The sequence below is a fragment of the Macaca thibetana genome, chromosome 4 (genome assembly GCF_024542745.1).
Source record: "Macaca thibetana thibetana isolate TM-01 chromosome 4, ASM2454274v1, whole genome shotgun sequence".
In the NCBI taxonomy this organism is placed as follows: domain Eukaryota; kingdom Metazoa; phylum Chordata; class Mammalia; order Primates; family Cercopithecidae; genus Macaca; species Macaca thibetana.
Genome location: NC_065581.1, coordinates 43,877,498 through 43,899,005, shown reverse-complemented (window position 1 = coordinate 43,899,005; position 21,508 = coordinate 43,877,498). Strand labels below are relative to the sequence as shown.

At 48.9% G+C, this 21,508-nt stretch overlaps 2 protein-coding genes across 3 annotated transcripts in view; one reads left to right on the top strand and one right to left on the bottom strand.

Annotated features, from left to right (window-relative positions):
• Positions 1-37: 37 nt before the first annotated feature.
• Positions 38-21,508, top strand: part of TBCC (tubulin folding cofactor C) — a 227,166-nt gene continuing 205,695 nt past the window's right edge. The window contains exon 1 of the mRNA XM_050786981.1: positions 38-41. The gene's annotated coding sequence lies outside the window, so the exon portion shown is untranslated. The remainder of the gene's footprint in view (positions 42-21,508) is intronic.
• Positions 88-2,912, bottom strand: GNMT (glycine N-methyltransferase). 2 transcript variants are annotated; one of them, XM_050786976.1, is made up of 6 exons: positions 2,671-2,912; positions 1,632-1,759; positions 1,096-1,212; positions 749-891; positions 525-646; positions 88-439 (listed from the first exon to the last, which is right to left on the bottom strand). In XM_050786976.1, the coding sequence occupies exons 1-6, from the start codon at positions 2,874-2,876 to the stop codon at positions 268-270; spliced, it is 888 nt and encodes a 295-aa protein (XP_050642933.1). In that variant the 5' UTR covers positions 2,877-2,912; the 3' UTR covers positions 88-267. The 2 variants fall into 2 exon arrangements, with proteins under 2 accessions (XP_050642933.1, XP_050642932.1); XM_050786975.1 differs by having other exon boundaries at positions 749-1,212.

The following is a 21,508-nucleotide window of genomic DNA, read 5'->3' as shown; positions in this document are numbered from 1 at the left end:
GCAGGGTTATGGGAGGAGTAAGCCCTGGGGGCGGGCGGGGGGCTGGGCATCGTGGGAGTCTGATCCTTCTGACATAAACACAAGGCATGCAGGAACTGAAAAAGGCACAGACTATATTGTTTACCCTTCCATCTGCGGAACCCACATCCCTGCACCCCAGCTGTAGTCTGCTCTAGAGGCTGGCCCTGGTGTGGGGCTGCTGGTCCCGATCTTCAAGACAGAGCCTAGCAGTGCCTGGGTGGAGGCTTGTGGGAGCTGAGGCCACACTCAGTCTGTCCTCTTGAGCACGTGGATGAAGTAGCAGGGAACATAGGCTTGGCCTGGCTTGTAAGGCTTGAAGTCGCCCAGGACGCTGTGCTGGCACTTGCCCCCGAAGGCTGCTTGGAGCAACTCCGTGAAGGATGCCAGACAGTGTGGGTAGTAGGAGAGCCGGAACTTACTGTAACAGAGCCCCCAGCAACCATGAGGACTGGTGACCTCAGCTTCCCCAACTACTGCCTCACCCCCACTGAGCCAAGTGGTACCTCAAGCCAGGAGAGCCATCCTGGCCAGCCCCCGGCACCTGCACTGTATAGTCCAGGGTCACCATGTGGGCCTTGTTGTTCACTATCAGCACTGATGTTGTGATGTCCTTGGTCAAGTCACTCTGTAGGTGGTGGGGCAGGCTGCGTTAGCCTCTGTAACCTACCTTGGGGCCACTGGACCCTCCCTCCACCCCACCCCCACCCCCAATCCCAGAGGGCCCCACCTTATAGTAGATATTCTTCCCTGGGGGTGCACAGCCTGTGCTGAGGATGTGGTCGTAGTTGCGGTGATCAATGACCAGCAGGCCCCCTGCTCGCACCATGCTTGCAATGTTTTTCAGCGCCAGCCGGTGCTCACTCTGGTCCCCTGAGCGCCAGGCAGGGGCAGAAAGGCTCCATCTGCTCAGGGCCCCCAGCACCAGTCTCCCTCCCATCTCTCCCCTCCCCAGGGGTACCAGAGCCAAATCAGAGAGAGGCAGAGAGTCTGCTTTGCAGAGCAGGTGCCCAGAGGTCTGTGGAAGGGGGTACAGCTCAAGGCGGGGGCCATGCCCAAGGCCACACCCTCTCTCACCTTTGCAGTCTGGCAAGTGAGCGAAACTGTTTCCAAGGCAGATGACAGCATCAAAGCCACCCTCTGCTGACTGGGGCACATCTTTGTCCAGAGTCATCCAGTTGGCTTCTTCAATGACTGGGGGCCAGGAAGGGAAAGAGGAATCAGGGAGGCACCATGGTACCAGTAGCAGCCACCTCCACCAAGTGCAGTCCTGCCTGGGATTCTTCTTAAGACACAAAAACTCCCCGTTCGGTTAGGGGGAGGAACCCTGGTTCGGAAGGAGGGCTCTGTGCTTATGGGCTTTTCTTTGAGGGGAGGGACAAGATGCCATAAACACAGTTAAAACCAGCTCTTCACACCCAGTGTCTCATTCTGGAGCTTAAGCCTTGCTTTTCAGAGAAATTACAGTAATTTTGCTGTCTCCCCGAGGAAATTTTGCTGTCTCCCCGAGGAAAACACAACACTCCACCCCCACCCCCACTTAAAGGAGCCCCAGGCAGAATGAACAGTGTTCCTGGTGACTGGGCTGGGGGGGCCTGGCTAGACCTGCATACCCCACTTGTCGAAGGCGGGCTCGTGCCGCCGGTTCCAGCGCTCCTTAAGCGCATACTTCAGCATCTTGTCACTGGCATCCACACTCGTCACGCTGAAGCCCTCTTCCACCAGCATAATGGAGTCCACCCTGGGCAGGGCCAGTGGAGAGAGACAGAGAGGGGCAGTCAGGGGAGCCTGGGAGGGCCAGGAGACCCTGTGCTGGACACTTTTGTCTCCACTTCTCAGAGTCCATTCCTCTGCCTCCTCTCCCCAGGCCCTCTCCACTGACCTCACAAATCTATTTCCTATCACCACGAGGCAACTTTTTTTTTTTTTTAAGGCGCCTCTTCAGAGCTAGGCACTCTACAAATATGCAGTAATTCTCATGGCAATCCTGAGAGGTAAATAGTGTTATTCCCATTTGAGAGACAGACAAGCTGAGGCTCCTCTAAGTTAAAATAGGTGTGCACAAGAGGCAGCAGAACATGGTGGTTTAGAGCACAGGACAGACCTTAACCAACCCGGGCCTGTTAGCTCCTCTTCACTGGATGTTGTATGAGGGACTTTTACTTTGCTGAGCCCTTACTTCCCCAGTAGTAAATGAGAGAGTATCACTGCTTAACCTCATGGGGCTTTGTGAGGGTTTGAAAAACTGATGTATCAAAAGCTCCTGGCACTGGCTTGACAGATGCAAATGTTGAGCAATGTTAACTGTTAACACTGCCCAAGGCCGTCACAGGAGGAATATTTGGAGTCTGTCCGTGGCCCTGGCTCCACAGCCTTAAGGACGCTCACTTTTCTGCCCACACCCTCACTCACACTCAGTCTCCCTTCTCAGTGGCCTCTCCCTGAGCACCCCTGCCCCAACCCTTGGCCTCAGGGGGCACTCGCAGTGCCTGTTCTGCCGGGCAGGTACCTGCTCCTGGCCCTGGTGTCCCACCCATTCCAGACTGGCAAAGGCCGCCCCGACGTGCCGGTCCTGTGGTTCTGCGGCCGCGAGGTACAGGCTGAGCCGGACTCCGATCTCATGCAACGCCCCCGGCCCCCTCCTGGGCTTACCCGGTGCCACAAGCCACGTCGAGCACCCGCTGGCAGCCGTGCTGTCGCAGCAGCCCAAGCAGCCATGCCTTGTACTCGGCGGTGCGGCTGCGGGTGTTCCCAATGTACAGCTGCCACACGCGCGCCGCCTCCCCGTCCGCGTACTGGTCCGGGAGCCCTTCGGCTGCCACCCCCAGGGAGCGGGTCCGGTACACGCTGTCCACCATCCTGCGCCGCGCCTGACTTCGCAGTCACTCGCTCCGCACTTATAGCACAGGCACTTCAGGCAGCCGACCGCCCCACCCGGCCAATGGCAGGTAAGCGCGCGGACACGCCCCTGCTGGGCTTTGCGCCGGACGCCCGAGGCTGTACAGCTGCGGGGAGGGCACTGCCTTGCAATCCTGGGCTAGGTCCTTTTAGCCAGCCTGCGGACCCAGCCCTCTGTGCAATCCCACGGCAGGAGAGGACCCTCGGAATCCTCTGCCCACTTAACCTGGGTCTCCAGGAGAAGGCGAGAGGGGCCAGGAGAGGAGGGAGCAATGAGATTGCCACTCCATCCCCCCCTCCCAAGTTGGAAAGAGAGGAAGTAAAACCTCAGATCCACAGAGCTGAGCGCCAGGCGGGCAGGACTGGACCGTTCCCAGCGAAGGAAGGCATCAGCAGATCTAAACAAAGAATGTGCAGCCAAAGTGTGTGGGGCTAGCCAGCCGATGCAGGGAAGACAGGGGGAGTCTCTGGAGGTAAAGCTGGTCTGTCCACCCAAGCCCGGGGCGGAGCCGGGGCTGGAAGAATGCTCCCCGCCCACCTGGAGGCCAATGTGCCTCTGTTTTGTAGGTGACCATCAGGCTTTTCCCTGAGCTTCCTAAGGTGTAAGTTGGGCCTTCTTTCCAATTTCTGGATCACTGAGAACCCTTCTAAAGACCCTCTGCTGGCCGGGCGCGGTGGCTCACCCCTGTAATCCCAGCGCTTTGGGAGGCCAAGGTGGGTGGATCACCTGAGGTCAGCAGTTCGAGACCGTCCTGGCTAACACGATGAAACCCCGTCTCTGCTAAAAATACAAAAAAATTAGCCGGGCCATGGTGGCACGCGCCTGTAGTCCCAGCTACTCAGGAGGCTGAGCCAGGAGAATCGCTTGAACCCGGGAAGGCAGAGGTTGCAGTGAGCCGAGGGCACCACTGCACTCCAGCCTGGTGACAGAGCAAGACTCCCTCTCAAAAAAAAAAAAAAAAAAGGCCGGGTGCGGTGGCTCAAGCCTGTAATCCCAGCACTTTGGGAGGCCGAGACGGGCGGATCACGAGGTCAGGAGATCGAGACCATCCTGGCGAACACAGTGAAACCCCGTCTCTACTAAAAAAATACAAAAAACTAGCCGGACGAGGTGGCGGGCGCCTGTAGTCCCAGCTACTTGGGAGGCTGAGGCAGGAGAATGGCGTAAACCCGGGAGGCGGAGCTTGCAGTGAGCTGAGATCCAGGCACAGCACTCCAGCCTGGGTGACAGAGCAAGACTCCGTCTCAACAACAACAAAAAAAAACCCTCTGCTTTCACATGAGGCAGGAAAATAGCGTCTGGAGGCAGGGAACATAAGGCCAATTCACACTTCAGTTATAATGGGAAATATCCTCTCCATAGGTGTACACCCACCATTAATAACTTTGTAATTGTAACTTTACTTCATCCTCTTCATTTACATAGGGCATACCCCAAGAGGAGGGTATTTAAACTCACAAAAACTCTGTAACACAGCCTTCGAGCCCCTATGCTCATGATCGCTTGCTGTTGAGTGTACTTTCATTTTCAATGAAATCCTTCATTCTTTTCTTGCTTTGTTTGTGCATTTTGTCCAATTGTTTGTTCAAGATGCCAAGAACCTGGACACCCTCCATCATTAACATATTCTGGCGAGCCAGCCAGGGGAAAGAGGTAAGCCCAAAAGTTTGGGATTCATTTTTCTCCCTTTCCTTTCTGCTCAATTACAGGGGCGCTCTCACACTTTCTTTCTTTCTCTCTCTCTCTCTCTCTCCTCCTTCATTTCCAACTTGGGACCCTTGGTGGGCAGCGCCTAAACATGGAAGCAACTGTAGGTTTTTTTTTTTTTTTTTTTTTTTTTTGAGATGGAGTCTCGCCCTGTCACCAGGCTGGAGTGCTGTGGCACAATCTCGGCTCACTGCAACCTCTGCCTCCCGGATTCCAGCGATTCTCCTGCCTCAGCATCCTGAGTAGCTGGGACTACAGGTGCATGCCATCACGCCTGGCTAATTTTTGTATTTTTAGTAGAGATGGGGTTTCACCATGATGGTCAGGACAGTCTCGAACTGCTAACCTGGTGATCCGCCCGCCTCAGCCTCCCAAAGTGCTGGGATGACAGGTGTGAGCCACCACGCCTGGCCTGCAACTGCAGGTTTCTGGCCATGGCCAGTGAAACTAGGGGTTTCCATGTGGAGAAGCCTAACTGCCACTGCCCGGTTCGCTTAAGGAATCTGGGTCTTTTTCATTTTTTTTCCTCTCTTTTTCAGTCTTACAGCAGCTATTTTCTAGTAGCACCTTGGAAATTGAGGGCAATTGGCTGGGGTCACTCTCCGGTATTGCCTGAAGGCCTGGGAACAAATGGGAATAATCGCCCTGCCCTGAAGGGGTAAGGACTTTTTTTTTTTTTTTTTTAAATTATTTCCACACTTGGTACCTGATTCCTACCTGCAGTGCAGGTCGGAGCAAACTCACACCTGTTTCAGGGGATTTAAACCTTCTTTTCTTATGATAAATTCTTCCCTTACATACTCTACTGGCTAAGGAACAAAAAGGCCCACCCACATCCAGCTCTTACTACACTTCATGGCTATTCTTATAAAGTTCATAGCAGGCTCTGGAGGGAACGCATGCAAAGTGGCACCAGTGCCCACCTAAGTAACACCAGAGACACCTAGAACTCTAACATTGGACCCCCCAGGAGGACACTCTGTTGGTCCTGCTCCGTGGGACCTCAAACTGCCAAAGGGGATGCCCTTGGCAGGGGTTTTGAGGTCTAGTGTTAAACCCTCCTTAGAATTTTCTCTCACAGTTGCTATGCTGCTTGGCCCCCGAATTGTTTAGAATCTAAAGTTTATTGTCTAATGGGAAAGTGGGATGGTGTTGCATGCATCCAGGCTTTTATGCTACTGTTCTAAGCAGATGGCCTCGTTAACGGGTGATGCTCTCCTTTGGTACTGTTTGACCCCAGTGCTCCTTGGAGCCTGGGGAGGTTTAGCCTTTAAAAATCAAACTGTCCAGCACTTTGGGAGGCCAAGAAGGGTGGATCATGAGGTCAGGAGTTCAAGACCAGACTGGCCAAGATGCTGAAACCCTGTCTCTACTAAAAATACAAAAATTAGCCAGGCATGATGGCACGCGCCTGTAATCCCAGCTACTCGGGAGGCTGAGTCAGGAGAATCGCTTGAACCTGGGTGGTAGAGGTTGCAGTGAGCCAAGATCATGCCACTGCCCTCCAGCTTGGGTGACACAGCAAGACTCTGTCTCAAAAAATAATAATAATAATAAAAATAAAATCAAACTGCTTTGGCCAGGCACAGTGGCTCACACCTGTAATCCCAACACTGGGAGGTTGGGGCGGGCAGATCACCTGAGGTCAGGAGTTCAAGACCAGCCTGACCATCATAGAGAAACCCTGTCTCTACTAAAAATACAAAATTAATAAATTTTAATAATAAATTAATAAAAATAATAAAACTCTAATTAATTAATTAATTAATTTAATTAAATAAAAATAAAACTGCCATGAAGACTGCTTTACCTGAAATTTTGGTTCACAGCCTTCCCTTGGATTATCCATTAGGGCAAAGTAAAACCGTCAAGCTTGTACTGCCATCTCATGGCTAACGTTCCAGATCTTCGTTTATGTGTGTGTATACGTGTCTAGATGTATTTACTTATATATACACTTACTGTTATATGTTGTGTCTACCAAATTGACTTATAAGTAAAAGAGGGCTTGGCCAGACGTGGTGGCTCACACCTGTAATCCCAGCACTTTGGGAGGCTGAGGCGGGAGGCTCATGAGCTCAGGAGTTCCAGACCAGCCTGATCAACATGGCGAAACCCTGTCTCTACTAAAAATACAAAAATTAGCCAGGCATGGTGGTGGGCCCCTGTAATCCCAACTACCCGGGAGGCTGAGGCAGGAGAATCGCTTGAACTCAGGAGGCAGATGTTGCAGTGAGCTGAGGTCGCGCCATTACACGCCAGCCTGGGTGAGAGAGCAAGACTCCTGTCTCAAAAAAAAAAAAAAAAAAAAAAAAGGCGGACTCATAAATTAAGTAAATATGTCTAAATAATTTTCAAGTTCACTTAAGTATAACTTTACTAAACTAGCCAGCTTTAAAATTATTGGGGGAATAAAAATTAAAAGGCCTTCAGATTTGTCACCATAGGTTTTGTCTAAATTTTATGTTTGTCCTTGCTAGATATTTTTTTTTTTTTTGAGATGGAGTCTCACTCTGTCACCCAGGCTGGAGTGCAGTGGCTGGATCTCAGCTCACTGCAAGCTCCGCCTCCCGGGTTCATGCCACAGGCACCCGCCACCACGCCCGGCTAATTTTTTTTGTATTTTAGTAGAGACGGGGTTTCATCGTGTTAGCCAGGATGGTCTCGATCTCCTGACCTCATGATCTGCCCGTCTTGGCCTCCCAAAGTGCTGGGATTACAGGCTTGAGCCACCGCGCCCAGCCTGTCCTTGCTAGATATTTTAAAATGTCAGTGTTAATTCAAGTTGAGAGCCTGGAGTTGCCTGCCTCCATTGAGATAAATGCATATCTGATTGCTTCCTCTGGAGAGACTAATCAGAAACTCAAAAGAATGCAAATGTTTGTCTCCCACCTGTGATATGAAAGCTCCCAAGCCTCCTCACCTCCAGTTGTCCCACCTTTCTGGACCAAACCAATGTTTGTTTTACATACGGTTTAGTTTTTGTTTTTTGAGATGAAGTCTCCCTCTGTCACCCAGGCTGGAGTGAGTGGTGCCATCTCAGCTCACTGCAACCTCCGCCTCCTGGGTTCAAGTTGTTAGAAATGCTTGTTCCCCGGAGGCCGGGCGCAGTGACTCATGCCTGTAATCCCAGCACTTTGGGAGGCTGAGGCAGGCAATCACCGGAAGTCAGGAGTTCCAGACCAGCCTGACCAACATGGAGAAACCCTGTCTCTACTAAAAATGCAAAAAATTACCTGGGCATGGTGGCGCCTACGTGTAATCCTAGCTACTCAGGAGGCTGAGGCAAGAGAATCGCTGAACCCGGGAGGCAGAGGTTGCGGTGAACCGAGATCGCGCCATTGCACTCCAGCCTGGGCAACAAGAATGAAACTCCATCTCAAAAAAAAAAAAAGTTGGACGGGCGGGGTGGCTCACGCCTGTGATCCCAACACTTTGGGAGGCTGAGGCAGGCGGATCACGAAGTCAGGAGATTGAGACCATCCTGGCTAACAGGGTGAAACCCCATCTCTACTAAAAAAAAAAAAAAAAAAAATTAGCCGGTGGGTGGTGCGTGCCTGTTATCACAGCTACTGGGGAGGCTGAGGCAGGAGAATGGCACGAACTCAGGAGGCGGAGCTTGCAGTGAGCCGGGATCACACCACTGCACTTCAGCCTGGGTAACAGAGCGAGACTCTGTCTCAAAAAATAAATTAATTTAAAAAAAATAAAAAAAGAAATGCTTGTTCCCCAGTGCCGTAAAGAAATAGCACTTGAACTTAAATTTAATTCCCTCAACAAGGCCATTTTTACTTTCTGCAGAAAGGGTACCCTCGCCATCAGTTCTGCCATGAGAGTACACCAAACAAAGGAGACAGGGTCATTTATACCTGATGCGTCCACCTTACTGCGGTGTCCGGTTTCCATTGGCTGGAATGGGACCTCACATTCTGTATTTGTCCCTATTGGCTAGCAACTTAGAACTTTTTTTAAAGATGCAAAGGCAGAGGAGAACAAAGGAAGGAGGATGTAACTTGTGGAATGCTGAGAAAGGTAAAAACACCTTCATATAAGAAAGAGAAACAGGCCAGGCGCGGTGGCTCAAGCCTGTAATCCCAGCACTTTGGGAGGCCGAGACGGGCGGATCACGAGGTCAGGAGATCGAGACCATCCTGGCTAACACGGTGAAACCCCGTCTCTACTAAAAAATACAAAAAACTAGCCGGGCGAGGTGGCGGGCGCCTGTAGTCCCAGCTACTCGGGAGGCTGAGGCAGGAGAATGGTCTAAACCCCGGAGGCGGAGCTTGCAGTGAGCTGAGATCCGGCCACTGCACCCCAGCCTGGGCGACAGAGCAAGACTCTGTCTCAAAAAAAAAAAAAAAAAAAAAAAAAAAAAAAAGAGAAACAGGCTATGACCTAATGCTTGCTTGTACCAGTATAAGCATGCCAGGGCAAATATTTAGGCTGAATTGTGGGAGCTAAGAACATAAAGTACATTGATTTATTTATTACAGCTAGCAGATATTTAAGAATGTTATGGCCAGGCGCGGTGGCTCAAGCCTGTAATCCCAGCACTTTGGGAGGCCGAGATGGGCGGATCACGAGGTCAGGAGATCGAGACCATCCTGGCTAACATGGTGAAACCCCGTCTCTACTAAAAAAATACAAAAAAAAAAACTAGCCAGGCGTGGTGGCGGGCGCCTGTAGTCCCAGCTACTCGGGAGGCTGAGGCAGGAGAATGGTGTAAACCCAGGAGGCGGAGCTTGCAGTGAGCTGAGATCCGGCCACTGCACTCCAGCCTGGGCGACAGAGCGAGACTCCGTCTCAAAAAAAAAAAAAAAAAAAAAAAAAAGAATGTTACTACAGGTCTTTGAATAAATTTTGCTTCTAAGAGAAGTTACTATTTATTCCTAATTAGATGGGGAGGAAAGTCTTTGAAGAGGAACCTCTACTTTTTACAATAGCGATTCTCCTGCCTCAGCCTCCCAAGTATACGGGTGCTCGCCACCACACCTGACTAATTTTTATATTTTTAGTAGAGACGGGGTTTCACCATGTTGGCCAAGCTGGTGTCTAACTCCAGACTTCAGATGATCCGCTCACCTCAGCCTTCCAGAGTGCTGGGATCACAGGTGTGAGCTACCGCGCCTGGCCGAGGATGGCATCTTTGATGTGAATAAGCTTTTCCCAAATGCACAGATTAAGACTTCTACTGTCATAAAACTCTTATCTTTCAATATTTTTTCTTGTTTATGCCTCTGAACAATAAAAGTGGAAAAGGCATCTGTTATGTGCACTAATGGGGTGTACTTTTATTTGTGAAGGAGTTTGGAGACAACTTTATAGATGGATAACCTTATACTTTAATAGATAAAAAATGAAGGCCCAGTATAGGTAAAAAACTTTAGTGAGGCCGGGCATGAGCATGGTGGCTCACACCTGTAATCCCAGCACTTTGGGAGGCCGAGGCAAGCGGATCACCTGAGGTCAGGAGGTTGAGACCAGCTGGCCAACGTGGTGAAACCCCATCTCTACTAAACTAAATAACTAACTAAATAAATAATTAATTAATTAAAAAGTAGCTGGGCGTGGTGGCGCGCCTGTAATCCCAGTTACTCGGGAGGCTGAGGCATGAGAATCGCTTGAACCCGGGAGGCAGAGGTTGCAGTGAGCCAAGATCGTGCCACTGCACACTCCAGCCCATGCCACAGAGCAAGACTTGGTCTCAAAAAAAAAAGTATTCCTCATGATGGTTTCTATAGTAAATTCTACTGTAAAGGCTACAAGTTACACAATAGACTTTAAATTCTCTTGTGAAAGTTATGATAGAATTGGCTAAACAGAGAAGTATCTGTGCAGCTGCTGGCACTTGTGGCCTATGGAGAAATACATCACCTGAAGATTATAGAAATTCAGTGGTACGGAATTAACAGAGCGACTGATTAGTCAAGTGAGTAAACTTTTTTTTTTAAGACAGTGTTTCGGCCGGGCGCGGTGGCTCAAGCCTGTAATCCCAGCACTTTGGGAGGCCGAGACGGGCGGATCACAAGGTCAGGAGATCGAGACCAGCCTGGCTAATACGGTGAAACCCCGTCTCTACTAAAAAATACAAAAAACTAGCCGGGTGAGGTGGCGGGCGCCTGTAGTCCCAGCTACTCGGGAGGCTGAGGCAGGAGAATGGCGTAGACCCGGGAGGCGGAGCTTGCAGTGAGCTGAGATACGGCCACTGCACTCCAGCCTGGGCGACAGAGCGAGACTCCGTCTCAAAAAAAAAAAAAAAAAAAGACAGTGTTTTGCTCTTGTTCCCCAGGCTGGAGTGCAATGGCACCATCTCGGCTCACCGCAACCTCTGCCTCCCGGGTTCAAGCAATTCTCCTGCCTTAGCCTCCCGAGTAGCTGGGACTACACGCATGCACCACCACGCCTGGCTAATTTTGCACTTTTAGTAGACCAACATTCTCCATGTTGGTCAGGCTGGTCTTGAACTCCCAACCTCAGGTAATCTGCCCGCCTTGGCCTCCCAAACTTCTGAGATTACAGGTGTGAGCCACCGCGCCTGGCCATGAGTAAACGCTTTATCTAGCTCATTCTTTGATCTATGTGATTTTAGGTGGTTTGGTTTATGGGGAACCCGGGTAAGGAGCATACTCCAAACTCTTGGCATCATCCTCCCAATAGTCAGAATAATAGTCTCCCTGGTGTGCTGTATTCTCTCAAATGTTTTAAATGCTTGCATGCAGCCATCTCTAGAATGTCAAATGGTCTTTCTTCAACTGGAATAACAGGAGCTAAAAAAATGTGCGCAACCATGATGACATCGTAACCTATAATTGATGTGCTGAGATCGGAAACCCAAAATGATGGTAACTGAGAGTGGCGCTAAGGCCCTAAGTTTTGGTCACACTCTCACCTAAATGACAGCCTAACCAAAAAGGGGGAATTTTTTAAACAAAATTATGGGCCGGGCGCGGTGGCTCAAGCCTGTAATCCCAGCACTTTGGGAGGCCGAGGCGGGCGGATCACGAGGTCAGGAGATCGAGACCATCCTGGCTAACACGGTGAAACCCCGTCTCTACTAAAAATACAAAAAGAAATTAGCCGGGCGTGGTGGCGGGCGCCTGTAGTCCCAGCTACTCCGGAGGCTGAGGCAGGAGAATGGCGTGAACCCGGGAGGTGGAGCTTGCAGTGAGCCGAGATCGCGCCACTGCACTCCAGTCTGGGCGACAGAGCGAGACTCCGTCTCAAAAAAAAAAAAAAAAAAAAATTATGGGAGGCCATTGTTTTGGACTAGGCTCATGCACTAGGCCCCAACAAACCAAACCAAAATGGAGTCGCTCATGCTAGGACTTTAAGGAAACACATAGATTCTAAAACAGACCAGGTTTAGTTTTTTCTCTCCTGCAAATCTCTATGACAAACATTTCTTTCTTTTTTTTTTTTTTTTTCTGAGATGAGTCTCACTCCCTCGCCCCCAAGGCTGGAGTGCAGTGGTGCAATCTCAGCTCACTGCAACCTCCACCTCCCAGGTTGGAGCAATTCTTCTGCCTCAGCCTCCTGAGTAGCTGGGATTCCAGGTGTGCACCACCACGCCCCGCTAATTTTTTTGTATTTAGTAGAGACAGGGTTTCACCATGTTGGCTGGGCTGATCTTGAACTCCTGACCTCGTGATCCACCTGCCTCGGCCTCCCTAAGTGCTGGGATTACAGGTATGAGCCACTGCGCCTGGTCAATATAACAAATATTTCTAACAGCATAGGTATCCACCCCCTGCAGCTCCCATTAAATGTTTTAACCAAATTCATTTCCTCTTGCCTAGAGACCATCAGGCTTCAGCTGATCATGCAACAAAGGTTCCAGCCAGTTCCAAGTGAAGACACCACCCCCGGCCCTCAAAAAGCTACCCTGCTTCCACTAGACAGAGCAGGGTGAGAGTTCCATGATCCCCAATAGGTAGGGACCGTCCCCAAAGCCAGCATGAAGCAGTTACAGAAAAAAGACCATGTGTCCCTCTGTCTCCCATAAAGACTGATGGAGATCACATCTCAGGGGGCAGATGAGGCAGGAAAATAGGGTCTGGAGGCAGGGAACATAAGGCCAATTCACACTTCAGCTGTAACAGGAAATATCCTCTCCCTAGGGCATACATTGTTAATAACTTGATAATTGTAACTTTAAAACTTCATCCTCTTCATTTACATAGGGTGTTCCCCAAGTAGAGGGCATTTAAACTCACAAAAATTCTGTAACAGGGCCTTTGAGCCCCTTTGCTCATGCTCACTCCCATACTGTGGAGTGTACTTTCACTGTCTTTTTTTTTTTCTTTTTTTTGAGATGGAGTCTCGCTCTGTCGCCCAGGCTGGAGTGCAGTGGCGCGATCCTGGTTCACTGCAACCTCCACCTCCTGGGTTCACGCCATTCTCCTGCCTCAGTCTCCCGAGTAGCTGGAACTACAGGCACCTGCCACCATGCCTAACTAATTTTTTGTATTTTTAGTAGAGACGGCATTTCACCGTATCAGCTAGGATGGTCTGGATCTCCTGACCTCGTGATCCGCCTGCCTCAGCCTCCCAAAGTGCTGGGATCACAGGCGTGAGCCATCACACCCGACTCATTTTCAATAAAACCCTTCATTCCTTCCTTGATTTGTTTATTTTGTCCAATTGTTTGTTCAAGATGCTAAGAACCTGGACACCTTCCACTGTTAACACACGGACAAAGTCCGGGGCCGGGAATGGGGGTGCTTGGTGTCCTTGCTATTCTTTTTTCTTTCTTTCTTTCTTTTTTTTTTGAGATGGAGTTTTGCTCTTGTTGCTCAGGCTGGAGTGCAATGGCACAATCTTGGCTTACTGCAAACTCCACCTCCCGGGTTCAAGCGATTCTCCTGCCTCAGCCTCCCGAGTAGCTGGGATTATAGGCATGCACCACCATGCCCAGCTAATTTTTTTTTTTTAAATCTTTTTACCAGCTAATTTTTTTGTATCTGTAGGATCAGAGTGAGCCCAGGGTTTCACCTTGGGGTTTCACCATGTTGGTCAGGCTGGTCTCGAACTCCCGACCTCAGGTGATCTGCCCACCTTGACCTCCCAAAGTGCTGGGATTACAGGCGTAAGCCATCACACCCAGCCGTGTCCTTGCTATTCTGTGGCTCACCATCATCATAAATTCATTGTTTGGTTTGGTTAGTATATGTTCACCAGAGGAGACAGTTTCCCCTCCCAGATTTCTCTCCCAAAGATAAGACTCTGGACAGAAAGTGGATTCAGGTAGATGTCACCCAACCTCTCCGTACCCTGCCCATCTTTGTTCTGGCTTCAGAAAGTGAATTAGGGAATTTAGAACAAAGGAGCCTCCTCTCCACTAACCCTTTTATTGTCTATAGAATCTCAGAGCTGGAGGAACCCCAAAGATGTGTAATCATTCTTAACTGTTTATTTTTAGCACACAGACTGCCTTGAATGGGGCTGTCCATGCCCAAGTAATGAAACCTTGGGCTCACTCTGATCCTACAGATGCATCTTTGGCAACAGGTTTAGAAAGCCTGGATTGGGGCCGGGCATGGTGGCTCATGCCTGTAATCCCAGCATTTTGGGAGGCTAAGGCAACGGATCACCTGAGGTCAGGGGTTCGAGACCAGCCTGGCCAACATGGCAAAACATCATCTCTACTAAAAAATACAAAAATTAGCTGGGCGTGGTAGCAGATGCCTGTAATCCTAGCTATTCAGAAGGCTAAGGCAGGGAGAATTGCTTGAACCTGGGAAGCAGAGGGTGCAGTGAGCTGAGATTGTGCCACTGCACTCCAGCCTAGGTGACAGAGTGAGACTTTGTCTCAAAAAAAAAAAAAAAAAAAAAGGCCGGGCGCGGTGGCTCAAGCCTGTAATCCCAGCACTTTGGGAGGCCGAGACGGGCGGATCACGAGGTCAGGAGATCGAGACCATCCTGGCTAACACGGTGAAACCACGTCTCTACTAAAAAGTACAAAAAACTAGCCGGGCGAGGTGGCAAGTGCCTGTAGTCCCAGCTATTCGGGAGGCTGAGGCAGGAGAATGGCGTAAACCCGGGAGGCGGAGCTTGCAGTGAGCTGAGATCCGGCCACTGCACTCCAGCCTGGGCAACAGAGTGAGACTCCATCTCAAAAAAATAATAATAATAAATAAATAAATAATAAAAAATAATAGTAATAATTTAAAAAGCCTGAATTGGAGAATTACAAGTAAACCCACTCTTTATTTTACAGAATATTCTGGGGAAAATTCACTCCACTACCCTTAGATTTTTTTTTTTTTTTTAATCTCATGTTAAATTATCTTGTCTGGGCGTGGTGGCTCATACCTGTAATCCCAGCACTTTGGGAGGCCGAGGGGTGCAGATCACTTGAGATCAGGAGTTCCAGACCACCCTGGCCAACATGGCAAAGCCCCATCTCTACTAAAAATACAAAAAAAATTAGCCAGGCATGGTGGCATGTGCCTATAGTTCCAGCTACTTGTGGGGGTGAGACACGAGAATCGCTTGAACTGAGGCAGCAGAGATTGCAGTGAGCCGAGATCAAGCCACTGCCCTGCAGCCTGGGCGACAGAGTGAGATTCCATCAAGTGATTCTCCTGCCTCAGCCTCCTAAGTAGCTAGGATTACAGGCACACACCAACACACCCAGCTAATTTTTTTTGTATTTTTAGTAGAGATGGGGTTTCACCATGTTGGCCAAGCTGGTCTCCAACTCCTGACCTCATGATCTGCCTGCCTTGGCTTCCCAAAGTGCTAGGATTACAGATTTGAGCCACCTCGCCCGGCCTTAAAAATGCATTCTTGGTCTGGTGTGGTGGCTCACACCTGTAATCCCAGCACTTTTGGGGGCCGAGGCGGCGGATCACTTGAGGTGAGGAGTTGGAGACCAGCCTGGCCAACATGGTGAAACCCTGTCTCTACTGAAAAGACAAAAATTAGCTGGGCATGGTGGCAGGCGCCTGTAATCCCAGCTACTTGGGAGGCTGAGGCAAGAGAATTGCTTGAACCCAGGAGGCAGAGGTTGCAGTGAACCAAGATTTTGCCATTGCACTCCAGCCTGGATGACTGAGGGAGACTCTGTCTCAAAAAAAAAAAAAAAAAGAAAAAAAAAAGGCGGGGTGCGGTGGCTCACGCCTGTAATCCCAGCACTTTGGGAGGCCGAGGTGGGTGGATCATGAGGTCAGGAGTTCGAGACCAGCCTGACCAACATGGTGAAACCCCATCTCTACTTAAAAACAAAAATTAGCCAGGTGTGATGGCATGTGCCTGTAATCCCAGCTACTCAGGAGACTGAGGCAGGAAAACTGCTTGAACCTGGGAGGCAGAGGTTGCAGTGAGCCAAGATCATGCCACTGCACTCCAGCCTGGATAAGAGAGTGAGACTTTGTCTGTCTCAAAAAAAAAAAAAAAAAAAAAAAAAAAAAAAAGAAAAGAAAGAAAGAAAAAAAGTCTGGAGAATGAAGAGTGATATTAAATTGGAATAATAACCAAGATGATATGGGAATAATTTCTTTGTCACTGTCTACAAATGAATTGGCTATATATACAATATTTGAAACGTTAAGTGGCTTATGTCAATTTATTATTTTCCCCTTTATTATTACTTTCTTTTCCATTTGTTTTGTGTGGGAAAGGAATGCTGAAGGAGGTAATAGGGTCACTCTTGGCCGGGCGCGGTGGCTCAAGCCTGTAATCCCAGCACTTTGGAAGGCCGAGACGGGAGGATCACGAGGTCAGGAGATCGAGACCATCCTGGCGAACACGGTGAAACCCCGTCTCTACTAAAAAAAATACAAAAAACTAGCCGGGCGAGGTGGCGGGCGCCTGTAGTCCCAGCTACACAGGAGGCTGAGGCAGGAGAATGGCGTAAACCCGGGAGGCGGAGCTTGCAGTGAGCTGAGATCCGGCCACTGCGCTCCAGCCCCGGCGACAGAGCGAGACTCCGTCTCAAAAAAAAAAAAAAAAATAGGGTCACTCTTTTTTGAATTTAAATTTTTTTTTTTTTTAAACAAGGTCTTGCTTTGTCACCTAGGATGGAACACAGTGGTGTGATCATAGCTCACTGCAGCCTTGAACTTGCAGGCTCAAGCAATCTTCCCACCTCAGCCTCCTGAGTAGCTGCCATTATGGGGGTGCGCCACCATACCTGGCTTTTTTTTTTTTTTGGTAGAGATGGGGTCTCACTATGTCGCCCAGGCTTGTTTCAAACTCCTGGACTCAGCGATCCTCTTGCCTCAGCCTCCCAAAGTGCCTGGATTACAGGCATAAACCACCTCCCCTGGCCCGTTTGAACTCTTGTTTACACATTATTCATTGATATTTCAGTAGGTAGAATATTGTATCTAATTATATCTATTGTATCTTCTTTAATTATTGCCAAAATGTACCAAATAATTGCAATCCTTCATCTATAAAGTGTCCATGTCCTGACCACTAAAATATATTAAAACTCCTTTTTATTTTACTTAATTCGTCTCCATAAATTTTATTTTATTTTTGTAGTGACATAATCTCACTTTGTTATCCAGGCTGGTCTCAAACTCCTGGGCTCAAGCAATCCACCTGCCTCAGTTTCCCAAAGTGCTGGGATTACAGGCATGACCACCATGCCTGGCCATCTCTCTGTAAATTGTAGATGACCCAAATCTGAGGCCCTGGACCACGGAAAAGATCACAGAATAGAAATCAATTTACTGTTTGACTTCATTGAAAATAAGAATAGGTCCAGCCTGGCCAACATGGTGAAATCCTGTCTGTACTAAAAATACAAAAATTAGCCGGGTGTGGTGGTGCACACCTGGAATCTCAGCTACTCGGGAAGCTGAGGCAGGAGAATCACTTGAACCTGGGAGGTAGAGGTTGCAGTTAGCTGAGATCACGCCACTGCACTTCCCTGGGCGACAGAGTGAGACTCAGTCTCAAAAAAAAAAAAAAAAGAAAAAAGAAAAGAAGAACATTTAAAATACGGACACATTATTTGGAATTGGCTGAAAAGACTAAATTCTTCATTCCCAAACGTATGACATGTTTGCAAAAAGACTTCATCTTGGGAATGTGGCTATAACTGGACTAATTCCAAGTCCTACTTGAGGACACATTAAAATCCTGCAATTGTGAACTATGTAGATACAATAACTGCAAATGGGAGACATCCTGGTTGTTTTGATGTTTTTTTTTAAGACAGAGTCTCACTGTGTTGCCCAGGCTGGAGTGCAGTGGTGCGTTCTCGGCTCACTGCAAGCTCCGCCTCCCAGGTTCATGCGATTCTCCTGCCTCAGCCTCCCGAGTAGCTGGGACTACAGATGCCCGCCACCATGCCCAGCTAACTTTTTGTATTTTTAGTAGAGACAGGATTTCACTGTGTTAGCCAGGATGGTCTCAATCTCCTGATCACGAGGTCAGGAGTTCAAGACCAGCCTGGTTGATATGGTGAAATTCCATCTCTACTGAAAAATACAAAAATTAGCCAGGCATGGTGGTGTGTGCCCATAGGTCCCAGCTACTCAGGAGGTGGAGGTTGCAGAGAGCTGAGATCGTGCCACTACACTGTAGCCTAAGTGACAAGAGTGAGACTCCATTTCAAAAAAAAAAAAAAAAAGGCAGTTTTACGGAGTGCTAACCTCCAGTAAGATCTCTTCAGTACACACAGATCGGTTCACTGAGCTATTATCATTCAACATAAAAATGATATGCTATTTCAGGCCCTGATAACAGGCTAAGCATTGTTTATTGAAACAGGTGATGTAGCACACACCATCACATCTAAAACACCAAGACTGGGCTGGTGAGTCCAGGTGACCCTTGAACAACTTGGGGGTTAGAGGCCCCAACTCCCCACACAGTTGGAAATCCATGTGTAACTTTTTTTTTTTTTTTGAGACCGGGTCTTGCTCTGCTACTCAGGCTAGAGGTGCAATGGCATGATCTCAGCTCACTGAAACCTCCACCTCCTGTGCTCAAGTGATCCTCCCACCTCAACCTCCCAAGTAGCTGAGACCATAGGAATGCACCACTGTGCCTGGCTAATTTTTCTATTTTTTTGTAGAGATGGGGTTTTGCCATGTTGCCCAGGCTGGTCTCAAACTCCTGAGTTCGAGAGATCTGCATGCCTCAGCCTTTCAAAATGCTGGGATTACAGGCATGACCCACTGTGCCCGGCCCCGATATATAACTTTTGACTCCCCAAAAATTCAATTACTAAGAACCTACCATGGACCAGAACCCTTACCTATAACATAAAATCGATAATACATCTCTTTTTTTTGAGAGACAGACCAAGTCTCACTCTGTTGCCCAGGCTGGAGTGCAGTGGCGTGATCTTGGCTTACTGCAGCCTCTGCCTCCCGGGTTCAAGCAATTCTCCTGCCTCAGCCTCCCAAGTAGCTGGGATTACAGGTGTGCATCACCACATAGGCTAATTTTTGTATTTTCAGTAGAGACGGGGTTTCACCATGTTGGCCAGGCTGGTCTTGAACTCCTGACCTCAGGTGATCTGCCCGCCTCAGCCTCCCAAAGTACTGGGATTACAGGGGTGAGCTACTGCGCCCGGCCAGTAACACATACCTTGTACGCGTATTATATAGTGTAATCTTACATTAAAGCTATAGAGGCCGGGTGCGGTGGCGCATGCCTGTAATCCCAGCACTTTGGGAGGCTAAGGCAGGTGGATCATGAGGTCAGATTGAGACCATCCTGGCTAACACAGTGAAACCCCGTCTCTATTAAAAAATACAAAAAACTAGCCAGGCGAGGTGGCGGGCGCCTGTAGTCCCAGGTACTCGGGAGGCTGAGGCAGGAGAATGGCATAAACCCGGGAGGCAGAGCTTGCAGTGAGCTGCGATCCGGCCACTGCAGTCCAGCCTGGGAGAGCGAGACTCTGTCTCAAAAAAGAAAAAAAAAAATGCGCTTTTCTTTCAAGATCAAAAAATAAGGGGAATTTTGTTCATACTTGGAACTATAGTGATGTAGAGCTGCAGTCAACATCTGGACAGCATAAGTCTCCACACTAGAGGGGAGTGTGGGGCTCTCATTCACAGGACAAACCTCATGGTTTGCAGATTTATGAGATAATTTTCTGGCAGGCATTCAGTCAAGTGTCTTATTCTAACAAATGTAATTAAAACAATTTTCTCTGTTTTTTTTTTTTTTGTAGACGGAGTCTTACTGTCACCTAGGCTGGAATGCAGTGGCAGGAGGTTCAAGCAATTCCCCTGCCTCAGCCTCCCAAGTAGCTGGGATTACGGATGCATGCCACCACACCAGGCTAATTTTTGTATTTTAGTAGAGATGGGGGTTTTACCAAGTTGGCCAGGTTGGTCTCGAACTCCTGACCTCGGGTGATCCACCCACCTCAACCTCTCAAAGAGATGGGATTACAAGTGTGAGCTCCCACACCCGGCAAAACAATTTTCTGACAGATAGAAGTTGAAGTTGTGAAGAGCATCTTTTCCTAACTTGCATAAAGAAAGATCTATGGAAATGCCACCTAGCAGTCTCTAAGTAAGGAGAGGACCCTGCCTCCTAGGACCTGCCCTTTCAAATGAATACGGAAGCCCTGATGCAGCACTCCTGAGATTTTACTGAGCCTGTTTTTTTTTTCCAGAGTTTTGCCTGTTGCCCAGGTTGGAGTGCAATGGCGTGATCTCGGTTCACTGCAACCTCCGCCTCCCAGGTTCGAGTCATTCTTCTGCCTCAGTCTCCTGAGTAGTTGGGATTACAGGCATGCGCCACCATGCCCAGCTAATTTTTTGTAACTTTAGAGATGGGGTTTTACCATATTGGCCAGGCTGGTCTCGAACTCCTGATCTCGTGATCCACCAGCCTTGGGCTCCCAAAGGGCTGGGATTACAGGCGTGAACTGCCACGCTCGGTCATCTGTGGTTCTTTTAATCATTGAACTGGAAAAAACTGGCCTTGTGGTCTGTCCATCAGTCCTCGTGGTTCTAGTTGATGGAAGTCTCCAACAGAGATGGAGCCATTCTGCTGTTTATGTTTCTGAGGACAAGACCTTGACCCAATGTAAATTCATTGAAGTCTTTCCCCCTCTTAGGACAACACCCTGGGTTTATCTTGGTGAAGTGAGTTCTAGCTGCCTGTTCTTAAGGACAGTGAGAGATGTTTGCTAAGCATGCAGACTCCCAGTTCTCACAGCAAGTCTGAGGTAGGCCGAGACATCTGTATGTTTAGCAAGTGTTCTAGGCGACTATCATGTCCAGGTGAGTTGAGTTCAGAATTGTGTTCTAATGAGGCTTCTGATAGGACTGAAATCAGGTTAACTTGAGCGCAGGCAGTACCCTTACCTGATTATACCTGTGCCCTATACATTTATACAAATAGAAAATTTTTAAAAACAGAGGTTCTTTTTACAATTTCACACTTTATTACAGGCAGGTTTTTTGTTTCGTTTTGTTTCTTGAGACAGGGTCTCAGTCTGTTACCCAGGCTGGAGTGCAGTGATGTGATCAGTGTATATCCACACTTAAGGGGAATGCGAATGGGAGACATCTGGTTGTTTTGGTGTTTTATTCGCTTTTTAGAGATGAGGGTCTGTGTTGCTCAGGCTGGACTGGAACTCCTGGACTCAAGTGATCTTCTCAAGCCACCTCCCAAGTAGCTGGGACTACAGGCATGCACTGCACATGGCTTGTGTTTTGATTCAGAACAGGTAGAAATTCATCTGTATGAATTTCTGGATATCAGGTAAATTAATTTCTACCTGTTCTGAATCAAAACAAAAACAAGCCATGGATGGGAAGGGGTATAGGAAAGTGGGAGGCAACACCCAAGTTCGAAAAGGCTTGTGTGGTGGGGAGAAAAGCCACACGCCTGTAATTCCAAAACCTTGGGAGGCTGAAGTGGGAGGGCTGTTTGAGCCCAGGAGTGTGAGACCAGCCTGGG